This window comes from Mytilus edulis, chromosome 4, assembly GCF_963676685.1.
Source record: "Mytilus edulis chromosome 4, xbMytEdul2.2, whole genome shotgun sequence".
Taxonomy (NCBI): Eukaryota; Metazoa; Mollusca; class Bivalvia; order Mytilida; family Mytilidae; genus Mytilus; species Mytilus edulis.
In genome coordinates, this window is record NC_092347.1 from 5,538,255 (window position 1) to 5,553,761 (window position 15,507).

At 30.3% G+C, this 15,507-nt stretch overlaps 1 protein-coding gene across 6 annotated transcripts in view; it reads right to left on the reverse strand.

Annotated features, from left to right (window-relative positions):
- LOC139521681 (cilia- and flagella-associated protein 43-like) overlaps window positions 1–15,507 on the reverse strand; it is a 73,723-nt gene that overhangs the window by 14,926 nt on the left and 43,290 nt on the right. For 3 of the 6 annotated variants that reach the window (XM_071315198.1, XM_071315197.1, XM_071315194.1), the window contains 7 exons: window positions 14,359–14,463; window positions 13,454–13,531; window positions 12,755–12,880; window positions 12,227–12,331; window positions 9,369–9,485; window positions 8,935–8,982; window positions 3,176–3,239 (listed from right to left, as the gene is read on the reverse strand). In XM_071315198.1, coding sequence (XP_071171299.1) covers window positions 3,176–3,239; window positions 8,935–8,982; window positions 9,369–9,485; window positions 12,227–12,331; window positions 12,755–12,880; window positions 13,454–13,531; window positions 14,359–14,463 — 643 coding nt within the window. Of the gene's footprint in view, window positions 1–774; window positions 796–1,733; window positions 1,749–3,175; window positions 3,240–7,447; window positions 7,472–8,620; window positions 8,669–8,934; window positions 8,983–9,368; window positions 9,486–12,226; window positions 12,332–12,754; window positions 12,881–13,453; window positions 13,532–14,358; window positions 14,464–15,507 lie in introns of all 6 variants that reach the window. The other 3 variants (XM_071315193.1, XM_071315196.1, XM_071315195.1) reach the window with 3 other exon arrangements.

The following is a 15,507-nucleotide window of genomic DNA, read 5'->3' on the forward strand; positions in this document are numbered from 1 at the left end:
ACAATGTATAAATGTTTGTTTGTATTGCTTGACCCTTATGGGTGTAATTTTGCAATAAAGATTATCAGTAAAAATACAACTTACTCTTCTTTTTTTTTAATGTGTCTTCACATGTTTTTTTTCTTTATTTTGTTTTAAAATTTTACACACAGTATATTTTTTATTTACTGAATAACAATTATTACAGATCAAAAAGATGGAAATATGTTTAATTCCTTGTTGTAAATATTACATAAATGATTATAAAATCCTGTGGAGAAAAAACTGTTTTAATTCTATCGATCTAAACTAGGGATTCCACACACCACTATACTAATGTCACATTACATCTAGAAGTCATCAGTTCTTGGTTTACTATTACCCAATGCCAAATTTATTATCTAAAATAAATTTCTATTCTTTAGTAAGAAGTTCATTAAATTGAGTGGAAATTTCTAATTTTCAATGGTTTCTATCCTAACCAGAATGTATAGCTTACAACAATATACCAGTATCACCAGGTGAATATATATAACATGCAAAATGGAGGAATACTGGTTCCACAGATTTTACAATTTTGATATATAGTCTGTGCGACATGCAATATGATTAGTTCTGATTGTGAATGTGCATACATAAAAGAACGGAAAAGATTTTGTTTTTTTCAATCATCCATCTTTATGTTGAGAAAGCAGGATCTGATCAAGCTAAAGGACAAGTTTTACAAAGGACAGATCGGTAGTCTATAGTATTCTGAGACGTCAGACTAATGGGGATTGACACGTATGGACAAACCTGATTTATAATCGTCATATTCTGAAAAAGGCAATACATATATTTCACAATCACTTATTTTAGAAAATGTCTAGTTTCTTTGATCTTGGGTTTGTTGATCACAACATCTTCTGACCTAGTCAGTTTGAAGACATTACACTTTTTGTTTTGGTATTCATTGAAATATTGTCTTCAAATTAAAGACAATAGAAATGATTAGAAAAATCCAGCTTTTGCTGCTTTTATCTTCCTAATTTTGTTGGTAAATATATTTTAAAGAATATATTATCTTCGGTTTCCATTATAAGCATTTGATGCAATTATAAAGCAGTTACATTATATTTGCATTCCATAAATAATATCAGTCTGGTAATGAATTGAATACCATTAGACTTCTTTCAAAACTATTGCTACATGTATATGCATGAATATAAAAAGAACTTTTTAATTGAACTCGTCATTTTATTTCACCATTAAAAGCTTCTTTTTGACATTTTAGAAGGGTGTAAAATGTTGGCCAAAGCATATTTTGTGTGAATCAGAGAGGAGCTTCGTACTTAAAACATGTAGACAATCAATGCTTTCACAACCAAACAAAGTATTACAGCAAAAAATTTCTAATGACTTAACAATAAACTTCAAGTGTAACATTTTGGGTGAGAAATCACACATTTACTCAACGTCGGGCTGATTGACATATATTATTCTGGTCATGTAATTATAAATACTGATTCACATATCAATATTAGAGTAATCTAGACTATAGTAAACTATTTTGTAAATTTAAATATGAAATTCAACCACTTAAATAAAATACCTCACCACTAAAAAAAAGTAAAATGACATATATATAAACCTATAATCCTTAACTCCTCTTTGAAGAGACCTGAAGACATTAGTTAAACCAAAGCCATAGATTAAGCTTGTCTGTATTGTACAGTACTATCATGCTGTACTGTCGGATGTGGTGCCAAACTTACCTATTGTATCTGTTTCTATATAATAGTCCACAAAATGTTATTGTATTGTAAATAGATATACCCTAGCTGCTGCTCAGATGTAGTCAGCTGGTGTTAAACATGGCAAAAACCAGTACTGTTCATTTGTTTAGTTTCATTGGGGATGGAAATGAAATGCCCAAGAATAAATGATGGACTTCATTCAAACAAATAGCATTTAGGTATCTTACATTTTACAATTTGTAAAGATGAAAGCCAGGGAATAAAAACTACCTTAAAAAGAAATGGGTCTATTGAACTCTTTATGAACTATTGAAAAAATAGATAGCTGTTTAAATCAAAATTTTCCAGTAATCCAAGGTAAAATTTACTGTGTCAGTCTTTTTTTTTTTTTTTTTTATAGAGTTTTTCCCCTCTATGATACTATGTAATCTATGCACATATGGTAGATGTTATATGTGTGCACAAGTCCTTTTAGAACTTTATATAAATGATCACAAACTATTTTTAAGAGTTATGAAAATTACAAAGACATGGTTTCTTTAACAAAAAAATATGCATCAAGTCTTTGATTTCCTATAAAACACTAAAACACTGAGTTTCAAAGAGAATTCAAATATAGCTAATTCTTTTCATATTAATTGCAATATTGTTGAAATAAGGGGGGAAAATCAAACAAAAGACTTCAGATTAATTGCAATAATGTTGAAATTAAAACATTAAAAAAATCTGAAAAATATCAAAAATCTTCCTCGAGTATAATATACAGCAGTGATGTGTAAATATAAGATATTGTAACTACATGTTAATGAAACACAACAAGTGCAGTGGGCATTCACACAATTAAATATGCAGACTTTTAATTCAGACTAATGTCAAATCAGAAATTTGTGTGTGTATCTATTATTGCTATTATTTATCATTTTTATGTATCGGTACAAATGTCAATCAAAGTATTGTGATTTCAGGAGATGCTGCATATAAATTTTGCTATCAAAATTAAAATATATGAGTTTTTATTTTTGTGACACCCATCTCAATGTAATTTTGGCAATTATGAAAATTATTCAAATATTTCTGAATTACAGAAGTTATTTCTTTGTTTGATTTTAATGGTTTCTTAAAAATATAAACATTCTTCTAAAAGAAAGTGTTTTTATGTCAAGAATGAGTAACAAAGAAATTTCTTAAAATTATTTTGAATTTTTAAACGATTATAACTTCAGATATTTATTCAAGTTTTAAAGATACAATCTAAATTATGCTTAACTATGCATATAATATGCAGGTAAATTAAACAAGAAACTTTAATATTTCACACTCATATAAGATATGTGTTGTAATTTTCATTTGTAATCTAAAAGCAACATAGTAATAGAAGCAATAACCATACTATTTATTATAAAACAGGCTAACAGCACACTGGACACACACTTATAAGATTTGTTTACATATAAACTAACCTAGACTTCCAGTTGTTGATGGTTTTTCTCCATCTTCATCTTCGCCTTCACCAAGGTCATCATCCTAAAATGAGAATGAGTTATTGCCCCTGAATAATCAAATTACTGAATGAAGTAATGTATTACTTTTTAGCAAAAAAATAATGGAAAGATATTGAGATGATTGTGAACTCTTAAATTGAAATGATGAAACTCCTCGAGACATTTTGCTATGGAACAGCTGATGTGCAACTGAAGCGCATGTCTTCACAAGTCACAAAAACAAATAACAGTAATGTTCAATATAAATACAAAACTTCTAGATAAATTAGACAATGAGACGTATATAATACATAAAAAATCAAACTTATACTAGTATATTCCATTATTTGCTATACAAAATAATTTGTACTGAAATTAAGTTAAATATTTCAAGTTTCAACTCAATATGTTTATTTCATATAAAAAGTTATGAAAACTTACCATCTATGAAATTCATCTTGCATATTCAATAGTAATGTACAAATGACTCTTCATTTACTGAATTAAGTTATAGATATCAAAACTCAGAGAGGATATTATATGTTTTGGGTAATTTTAAGCCAATGTTTCGGAAACACAGACTTAAAAAGTGATCCTCATAGGATAAGTATAATTCACTAGAAGTCATCCCATTCATAAACTAAAATTTTACAAGATCATATCAATATGAGAGAGAAAAAGGGGGGAAATCTTTCAATTTCATGATCATACAATCCTTATATTATTTAATATAGTCAATTGTAATTTATTGTGCTGAAAACAAAAAATTCTGTGAAGTGAACAACATACTGCAGCTGTGAACAATTTGATTACTCCTTTTCAATGAATAATGTACATTTTTTTGTCAAATAAATGAATTGAAAAATGATATGATTGTGGTATGAGATTCATTTTCTTTAGCTGTTTTTGAGACAGACTGTTATAATATGCAATAACACAAAATTGATGTTAAAATTTTGAAAAAAGAAACATATTATTGTCATATGTTGATTCCTTTTGAAGTTTTCTGGGAAAGTCTATCATTTAGCCATCTGCAACACTAATTCTGAAGGATGTATTTATCATGAAGCGTCTACTGTTAAATGAATTTAATTGTTACTGAAAACAATAGAGAATGCTTTTCAACTTCCACACTTTTACAATCTCCATTCCACACTTTTACAATCTCCATTCCACACTTTTACAATCTCCATTCCACACTTTTACAATACTTTTACAATCTCCATTCCACACTTTTACAATAGGAACGAACATATGAAAACTTTCATATAACTATTCTTTTACAAAATATCAATAGAGTATTTCATGAAACAACCAGTCTGTGAACATACAAAGCAAGAAAGGGCACTTGTTTTTTGGGTAGTGAGCTTACATATATCATACATAAAAAAAAAAAAAAATAAGTCAGGAATGTGTTAGTTGTATTAAACTGAAGTATAGCGGATAACAATCATGAATCAACATAGAAGATTTTGTGTTTACAACAATGAATTACTTCATCGGACATTGCCAGTGGAGTTTCTAAAATATGATCACTTCTCTTGTCACATTCAACCTCATCATTAACTTGAACTGGTTCATCCTATAAAATTTTGTTATTATTCAACAGCTTAAAACACATGTATTATTACGTTAACTTTCTTTAAGAATTCCAATTCCGGAAAAACTGCTGAAAATTCAAAACTTTTTGTGTGCATATATTATTTTGATAGTTCAACAATGGACAACCACATGAAATTATTCATACATATGTTGCTTCCAACATTTTAAATGTGAGTTATTATTTTGTGAAATCTATTCAGAAGCAATGTTTTCACAATAATAAAATTCAGAATTTAATATTTATAAATTTTCTTGAGCAATTTTTTAAGATATTAATAGAGCACTAGCTGTTAAATTCATGTTCACCGATTCTAATCAAATTCTTATATTTGATTCATAACAATGTAAAACATTTATCCAAACTATTAAAAGTCTAAAATAAACAGTTAACAGGGCAAGGGTATGAAAATACGTAATTTGTTTCGTGTGTATTTTAGTCCAGCCACCATCTAATTAATTATCGAGTTGACCTCTAAAGTTATCCGATGACCATATAAGCGATGTAAACATAAATATAGATATAAATAGATAAAGCAAACATGTGCTGTTGGATTATTCTAGGTCTTTTTAATTTCATATCATAGATGAAAAATAAATGTTTAACATCGTTTTTACCTGTATAAGAATGATTATCTGTGGATCGAATCAGTCTATCAAATGGTTTACCTTTGTTTCACTTTCAAAGTTGACATTCTTGTCCTTTAAATATCTTTACACATAGAATTCATGTGTTTATCCATCTCAAGCTTAGAGGTTAAATTAAAGTTCACATGAATACTGTTTCAATGAGGTCGAATTATTCACTTAGAAGTGAATAAATCATAATCTATGTTTTCTACCTTATTTTGACAAAATTGAACCCTACTGGCTGCTAAAAGCCAATTATTATTTCATTATTTGCATTTATGATTGAGCAAAAAAAATATTAGATTAGTTTTTTTATATATCTCGTAGCTAGTGCCCCTTTAACACTAGTCTAAAGGGGATACATAATAAATAAAATAAATAGCCATATGAACATGATTTTGCCTCACTGAGCTGTGAGGTCTATTTTTACAATACAATCATTATATGTATTTGATTCTTTTTTCTTCATGTAAGTAAAATACAGAAAAAGGTGATAAAATGATGTGTTAAGTGTATGTTGGTGTATTTGATGTTAAGTGTATGTTGGTGTGTTTGATGTTAAGTGTATGTTGGTGTGTTTGATGTTAAGTGTATGTTGGTGTGTTTGATGTTAAGTGTATGTTGGTGTGTTTGATGTTAAGTGTATGTTGGTATGTTTAATGTATGTTGGTGTATTTTACCTCCTTCCCAATGGGTGTTGTGACTGATTTCTGTAAAGTTTTAAACAACAGTAACATTTATCATAATAGTTTTGATATTTTAATATTATGCATCAAAAATATGTAAAACTGAACTTAAAAACTTTAAATATTGCATTCATAAGAATTAAAAATAAAACATGCTTAAAAATTCTCAAAAGAGTAGGAAAGATTTAACTGTTTACATTTAACATGTACATTCAAAGAATTTGTGCTTCATAAATTAACAATCATGCATATTTAGCTGAAAGTTCTCCTATTTTTGACTTGTAATTGGAGATTACCATCTTTAATAAAAAAACAAGAATGGTCCATAGTATACGGATGCCCAACTTGAACTATCATTTCCTATGTTTAGTGGACGGTAAAATGTTGGTTAAAAACTTTAATTTGGCATTTAAATTTGAGAGATCATATCATAAAGAACATATATACTAAGTTTCAAGTTGATTGGACTTCAACTTAATCAAAAACTACTTCGACCAAAAACTTTAACCTGAAGCAGGACAGGTGGACGGACGAACAGACAAATGAACAAACAAACGGACAAACAGACCGTAGATCACAATGCTCATAAATTGAGCATAAAATTGAATCCAAGAACAGTTTGTGATTGAATAAATATGAGAGGGTTTTTCTAAGTCATTTTCTATATCAAACAGGCCTAACTAAGTTCGCAGTGGTAGGCATATAGGATTTCAGATTACCAAAAACAATGTCAATATCACAAAATTTTATGAAGGACATAGGGCGTGAGTAATGTCAATCAAACTTTTGAATCAAGTTTCCAATAAGAAGCACTTTTCATACTTTCCCATTGAATCCTACATTCAAATACTATATGTTTTGTCATGACAGACAGATTGGTTCAGTCATGACGGTGAGATTGGTTCAGTCATGACGGACAGATTGCTTCAGTCATGACCGCAAGATCGATTCAAACAAAATATATAACAGTTAAATGTATAGTCCTTAGGACAATTCATATTAATGTTGGTCCTCATTTGCCAACTATTTGAAGAACAGACCATCGATGCCAAGCCATGAGAACAAGCTCATACTGATCCTTTGTCCCAGGTGAGCTAAAAATTGTGACATTTCAAATGTGAACCAAATTTCAAATAGATATTCCATTGAACAAATGACTACCCCTTACCTCGTGAATAACATTCATACAACAAGTTTGTTTCTGATGAAACAAGACTGATTTATGTAAACACAATAGAATAAAGTCAGATTTCATACTTCAAGTATGATCTGTGAATAGCTGTGATTTTACAAAAATTTAAGTGTTGTGATTGTGAACATTCAGTGAGTAATTTACCTGGTGGATGTTCTCATCTGATGACTGGAATTTTTAATAACAAAGGTTTAAATATAAAAGAGAAGTATATATAACACTGGAAAATTAATTTAAAATCACAAACAGTTTTTCTAAACTGATTCATGTGAAATTTCTAATGTAATAACAAAACAGAACAAGTTAACAAATAACACGTCAACTGTAAACGAACATCATAAACAAATCAACAAATCTAAGCTTACATGTTTAGTATATTCATCTTGTTGAATCATACTTAGTAAAAACTAAAGAGCAAATACTATGAATTAATCTATCGTCAAAATTTCTAATATAAACATTCTAAAAATTAGCAGCATTCACACTTGTTTAAAATTGAATCAAGTCAGTCACAACATAAGAGCTTCTTTAAATTGTGAACATATTGTTTTGTGTATAATTTTTAAAATCTTGGAATGGAGGGAACACATCTCCCATTTAGTACAACTTTTTTGTTATAAATTCACAAAAAAGTATATCCAATCTCATAAGACTATTAACCTAAATAGACAATGAAACATATCATAACCTTAACAAAATATGTCTATTTCTGTGCAGTGAAGAAATGTCACAATGATAAATATTGCAGTGGCAGTTTGATATATAAAATGGCGTATAATCATTTAGCATTATGTATAATCTGCAATTCTTAGCAAGAACAGTTAACCACCATGAGGAAGACTTTTGGTCAGTGTGCAAAAAAGAATGCAATAAAAGTCCAAATGCATGAGGAGGAATATAATCAAAAGTTACTTTAATGTAAAGGATTAAAATAAAACCTTTGGTTATTTATTATAAACCTTACATATTTTAAAAGGTTATTCAAATACTTCTTTTGGTAGGTTGTTACATGTGTTTGATTTAAACCTGAACTGTTAAAATGTGATGATTATTTCCCCTTATTTAATATTATACAATGGACTCACTATTTAGATTTTTTAAATAGTTTGGATAAAAAGAGGGCTTTGTTTTTAGTAGATAAATAATAAGGAAAGCTCTGAATCTTACTGAAGAAAAGTATTTGTACCATAAAGCATATCCGAATATATTTGTGGTCATATATAAATATACATTATGTGATCAAATAGCAAAACTCTATAAATAGAAAACCATGTGATAACACCTGGTTTCCTACAGCGAACACACTAATAGCCTTACATCTTTGGTAGGTGCTTTGGTAACAGGTGCTGGGACATTTTTCTTTTCCTAAATAAATCAGCTAATATAATGTCTAAGTGTTTAAATAATAAAATACTATGTAAAACACTGAAATGTTAAAATCCCTTAAAAACATAAGACTTGAACAATTAATTATTATCTGTTCATTTTTATCAAATCAAAAAATTAAAAAAAATTAAAAGTTACCAATCACACTTCTATCTCCCACTTTTTTACAACACACTTTTTAAATGAACAAAAAACCAAGACTATATAATTTGAATCCCCTTGATAACAGAATATATATAACTTACGGCTGTTGTTGTTGGTCTGTTGGCTACTTCTATCTCAGATTTCCTAGCCTGCAACAACAAAAATATACAAAATCATTACAGGAAGGGGTTATATGATCCAAACTGTAACTTTTTAAAATGTTCTTTGATCTAAGCATGTCGCTTATTCCAACATAGGAAGTGGTGCTATATCAAAAGAATGAAATTGTGTTATGCATTCTCATTGGTCCAGATGATAATTAACCAAATGAAGCAATTTACAAGACAAGAATTTCAATTTCTTAACATTGGTCAATTATCAAAATTTACTATTAGAGAAGATTTAATACTGTCATGGTATTATATCTGTGGTTCATTATATTTTAAAACAAGTAACATAAAAATATTAGACTATAACATTGCTTTATACATGATTAATTTATTTAACATAAAACTAAACAGGTTATATATCTTACAGCTAATTCGGCCAGTTCTATCGTCCTCCTTATTGTGACAGTATTTAATAACTTTTCAAAGTCTTTGGATCTCTCTCTCATGGGGAAGTTACTCACTTCAAGATTAGAGTAAAATGCCTAGAAAAGTAATGGTAAATGTTATATAATAACAATAAAATTTATAGATAACTTAAGTTAAAAAATAAGGAAAATACTATTAGATTAAAAAAATTAATAGAACAGACACCCACCCCACAATGAAGAATTTCGTATATATGAAATATAATGTATGTTTACAGTACAACCATCATTAGAAAAGTATTTAACATACCTTTAAAAGGCTAAATTTTTGCCCCAGTTTTTTAACAAACTTTTCCTAGCTTTTGATAAAACATGCAACAATATATTACTGTAAATTCATTTATTTTTGTGGGATACCAATTTTAGTCAATTTCTTGGTTTCAGGTGAACCACAAATTTAAATGTTCATGAAAATACAATGTTTCCTGAATCCATGAAAATAGGTACCCATGACGATAACTGAATCCCCAGTAAACCTCCTTAAATTGGTACCCACGACAATAACTGAATCCCCAGTAATCCTCCTAAAATTGGTACCCACAAATATAACTGAATCCCCAGTAAACCTCCTAAAATTGGTACCCACGACAAAAACTGAATCCCTAGTAATCCTCCTAAAATTGGTACCCACGACGATAACTGAATCCCCAGTAATCCTCCTAAAATTGGTACCCACCACGATAACTGAATCCCCAGTAATCCTCCTAAAATTAGTACCCACGAATATAACTGAATCCCCAGTAAACCTCCTAAAATTGGTACCCACGAATATAACTGAATCCCCAGTAAACCTCCTAAAATTGGTACCCACGACGATAACTGAATCCCCAGTAAACCTCCTTAAATTGGTACCCACGAAGATAACTGAATCCCTAGTAAACCTCATAAAATTGGTACCCACGAAGATAACTGAATCCCCAGTAAACCTCCTTAAATTGGTACCCACGAAGATAACTGAATCCCCAGTAAACCTCCTAAAATTGGTACCCACGAAGATAACTGAATCCCCAGTAAACCTCCTAAAATTGGTACCCACGAAAATAACTGAATCCCCAGTAAACCTCCTAAAATTGGTACCCACGAAGATAACTGAATCCCCAGTAAACCTCCTTATACTGGTACCCACGAAGATAACTGAATCCCCAGTAAACCTCCTAAAATTGGTACCCACGAAAATAACTGAATCCCCAGTAAACCTCCTTAAATTGGTACCCACGAAGATAACTGAATCCCCAGTAAACCTCCTAAAATTGGTACCCCTGATGATAACTGAATCCCCAGTAAACCTCCTAAAATTGGTACCCACGAAGATAACTGAATCCCCAGTAAACCTCCTCAAATTGGTACCCACGAAGATAACTGAATCCATAGTAAACCTCCTAAAATTGGTACCCATCAAGATAACTGAATCCCCAGTAAACCTCCTTATATTGGTATCCACGAAGATAACTAAATCCCCAGTAAACCTCCTAAAATTGGTACCCACAAAGATAACTCAATCCCCAGTAAACCTCCTAAAATTGGTACCCACGAAGATAACTGAATCCCCAGTAAACCTCCTAAAATTGGTACCCACGAAGATAACTGAATCCCCAGTAAACCTCCTAAAATTGGTACCAACGAAGATATCTGAATCCCCAGTAAACCTCCTAAAATTGGTACCCACAAATATAACTGAATCCCCAGTAAACCTCCTTAAATTGGTACCTACGAAGATAACTGAATCCCCAGTAAACCTCCTAAAATTGGTACCAACGAAGATAACTGAATCCCCAGTAAACCTCCTAAAATTGGTACCCACAAAGATAACTGAATCCCCAGTAAACCTCCTTAAATTGGTACCCATGAAGATAACTGAATCCCCAGTAAACCTCCTTAAATTGGTACCCACGAAGATAACTGAATCCCCAGTAAACCTCCTTAAATTGGTACCCACAAAGATAACTGAATCCCCAGTAAACCTTCTTAAATTGGTACCCACGAAGATAACTGAATCCCCAGTAAACCTCCTTATATTTGTACCCACAAAGATAACTGAATCCCCAGTAAACCTCCTTAAATTTGTACCCACGAAGATAACTGAATCCCCAGTAAACCTCCTTATATTGGTACCCACGAAAATAACTGAATCCCCAGTAAACCTCCTTAAATTGGTACCCACGAAGATAACTGAATCCCCAGTAAACCTCCTAAAATTGGTACCCACGAAAATAACTGAATCCCCAGTAAACCTCCTAAAATTGGTACCCACGAAGATAACTGAATCCCCAGTAAACCTCCTAAAATTGGTACCCACGAAGATAACTGAATCCCCAGTAAACCTCCTAAAATTGGTACCCACGAAAATAACTGAATCCCCAGTAAACCTCCTTAAATTGGTACCCACGAAGATAACTGAATCCCCAGTAAACCTCCTAAAATTGGTACCCACGAAGATAACTGAATCCATAGTAAACCTCCTAAAATTGGTACCCACGAAGATAACTGAATCCCCAGTAAACCTCCTAAAATTGGTACCCACGAAGATAACTGAATCCCCAGTAAACCTCCTAAAATTGGTACCAACGAAGATATCTGAATCCCCAGTAAACCTCCTAAAATTGGTACCCACAAATATATCTGAATCCCCAGTAAACCTCCTAAAATTGGTACCCAAGAAGATAACTGAATCCCCAGTAAACCTCCTAAAATCAAATGAAACTTTACATTTCAATTGGTGCATATTCATAGGAAGATTTTAATTGAAACTAAGAAGTAACTAGAGAAGTTTGTGTTACCTGGTTACCATGGTTACTGACCTGTACTGCTCTCCCTTTGACCTTCATATCATCCCAGCATTCTTTCTTAATCATCTCTCTCAAATATATCTTAGCCAAATTGTCAAACTCTATCTCTTCTCTCACCTACAATAAGTTTATATATATTAATATTCAAATGATAACCTTAATCTACTATGTTACACCAAATATTGCCAAAATGTAGTCATTTTGTTACAAGTTCTACATACTAGCATACGGTTCCTTTACAAAGGGGATTACAGATACAGAGATAAGAGGTAAGAGGTAAGGTAAGGTTAATCTTCGGCATGGCTATGCAATACTTCACAGATTTTTTTTAGTTTGTATCTTTTATTATTTTGAATATTTCTTGTTCTTATATCTGATTGGGATCCTAAACAGTGTACTAAGAAGTAGTTTAAAACTTGTTTGTTGGAAGGTTTCTATAATAACAGAAACAATTCACTTTTTCATCAGTTAGTAAAGGGGAGATAATCAACCATATCTTTTTTATTCCTTTTAGTTGAAGTTTTGATTTATTATGCTTACTCTTTGAACTTCAGAATCAGCCTCTGTCTGCAATCTGTTTTGTTCTTCAATGTCAAGGTCAAACTCATGACGCCCAAGTTTCTCAATAGCTGGTAAAGTTTCATTCTGTTTTAACATTTCTTGAATCTAAATAGAAAGTTAAAGATTCATACAGCTCTCCATCTCTATTTGGAACTTGAACAAAAAGTATATTCATGATATTTTCTACTATAAAAATATATAAAAATTATCAAAATGTTTGGCTATAAATACCCAAGATTATTAAATCCAGGCAAGGTAAAAACAGAAAGTAGAACATGGAAAAAACTGAAATCATAGGAATACATTCTACAAAGTCAGAAAAACAAGAATTCTAATGCAATTTGTTTGTAACAATAATTTTCACTGGACATTGACAAATATTTTGAAGTGGTTTTACTGTCGCAATTATCTGTTTACCTAGCTCCGTTACACGTGGCTAGGTAAACTTAATTTGTTACAGTTTAATCTACATTTTATGACGGCCAAGCTTTATATACAATACAGTAAACTCCTAAGTAACTTGTAGCATAGTAGACAAAGAAAGAACTACATGTGAATAAAGGCATAAAAGAAAATTAATTGGTTGCCAGTTATTTAAAAGATACAACGGCTGCTTTTATATTTCTTAATGCATACTTTATGGTAACAAAGTAATAATATCAAATGATAAAATCTTACTGTTCTTCTCATATCTCTTATCTGTACTCTCAAATCTTTCTTTACGTCATGATACTGTGCATCTTCAGCTTTCACCCACTATAAATGACAAGGTCTTGTTATCAAATATTGTAATTATGTATGCAGTGCTGAATTTTTTTATACTATCCTTATCTATTCGTCACAAATATTATCTTTCTCATGGATGTCTTCATTTTGTAAGTAAATTGGACACAGGAAATTATATGTTGAAATTTTGAATACATTATTAATTAAGGAGGATCAAGGGTATAAAAATTTCAGAAAAAAATTAAACTTTTTTTTTTATTACAAATTTTATTTATTACTTTAATAGTCTTAGTTTATCATATGGTACAAAAATCATTCAAGTAAATCAATTCGTTTTGGCCCAAGATGACTTTTAAAATGGATGTATCTTTGAAAAAGCTCCAAATTATCTCCCTTTGGTGTAAAAATGCCATTTTTTGGCATTAAAATTGAAATATCTTTTTTAAATCATCGGTGACCTATATTTTTTATTATTATGTACTTAAACCTAATTATTGTAAAATTTTAGTGATTTCTGTAATTTAGTTCTTTTTTAATTATTACCTCTTTTTCTCCTGTTAGTTCAATAGAAAAAAATTCTATTTTTACCAAAATGTATGCTTCTTTCTAAGGCAGATTGTGAGGGTAAATGAACGGTGACCCCATTTTTTTATTTCATTTTTCAAATAAGTATAAGATAAAGTTCATTTGTAGAAAAATATAGCGAAATCTTATATTAAGGAAAAAAATTGATTTAGACCCGCGAACCCCCTTAAATTGAATTTGTTTCTGTAATGGGTTATTAGAACAATCTTACTTTTTCTTTATACATACAAATGCCATTCAAACTGAATCAACTAAAGATAAGTGAGTGATACCTCCAGTTTCTGCATATCTTGCCATGTGGCGTTGGTAGCTGCTGTTGGTGTAGGAGTTCTGTAAATCTCGTCAGAAGCCAAAGCTTGCTCTAATGCTGCTCGTTCCTACATAACAAACAGTAAACAAATATTAAACTGCTTCAATAAAAGCTGTGTAATTATTAACCACCAGATCAGAACATTTTATTCAGAAAAGATATTTCTAGAAATAATATTGATCAAATTAGACAATGATTGCATCATTGCAATTATAAATATTTAAACAATATTCTTTATTATGGATCTGCTGTTTTAAACTTGAGCATGTTTTCAATTAAATTTTATCTTACACTTTTAGCATTCCTCATAAAAGGATTATCAAAACTATCTTTCCAAATTCAAATGGTATTTGAGATTATAATACAAGTATCACCCATATTTTAAAACATTTTCAAACTCCCAATGTTCCAAGCAATGTGTTCATACATGCATGCTAAGCATTATCTTATCCTTGTCAGTAGAGTATGGATTTATTTATTTTTGTGGATTGAGTAAAACTTGCATTTTTGTGGATAATATGATTTTGTGTTTTTGTCATAGATTCCAGATATTTCTAAGGAAAGTTAATTGAACATTTAAATTTGTATTTCCCCTGTACCCATCAAATCCACCAAAGTTGGTATCAAATGAATAAATATGAATCTACAGTACATAAATTGTCGTACAAAATTGTTATAGACCATCCACTGACAAGGACATTCACATTCAACACAGCATTTTAAAATAAGCTAAAATTATAAGTTGAACCCATACAACATACAGTTATCAAATACAAATATTATATGACACAGTAAATAACAAATCTATTTGCCAACATTCCCTACCTAAAACATTATTGGTATGTATATTTAAAGCTGCATAATATGTATATGAATATATGCACTTTAAGTTACTATTTCTATTTTTACTTTTGTACTTAAATAAAAAGTTTCAGAAAATTGGCAAATACATTTCACAAATAATGAGATAAATCACAGCCACCTTTTGTTTACAATATAAATAAGCATACCAGAGGGGTCATACAAAAAGTATCTTTTTCAAAAATATAGAAATGAGAATATGAATTGAACATATGTGGGTGAAACCAGGCTTGAATTTTATCCTGCAATT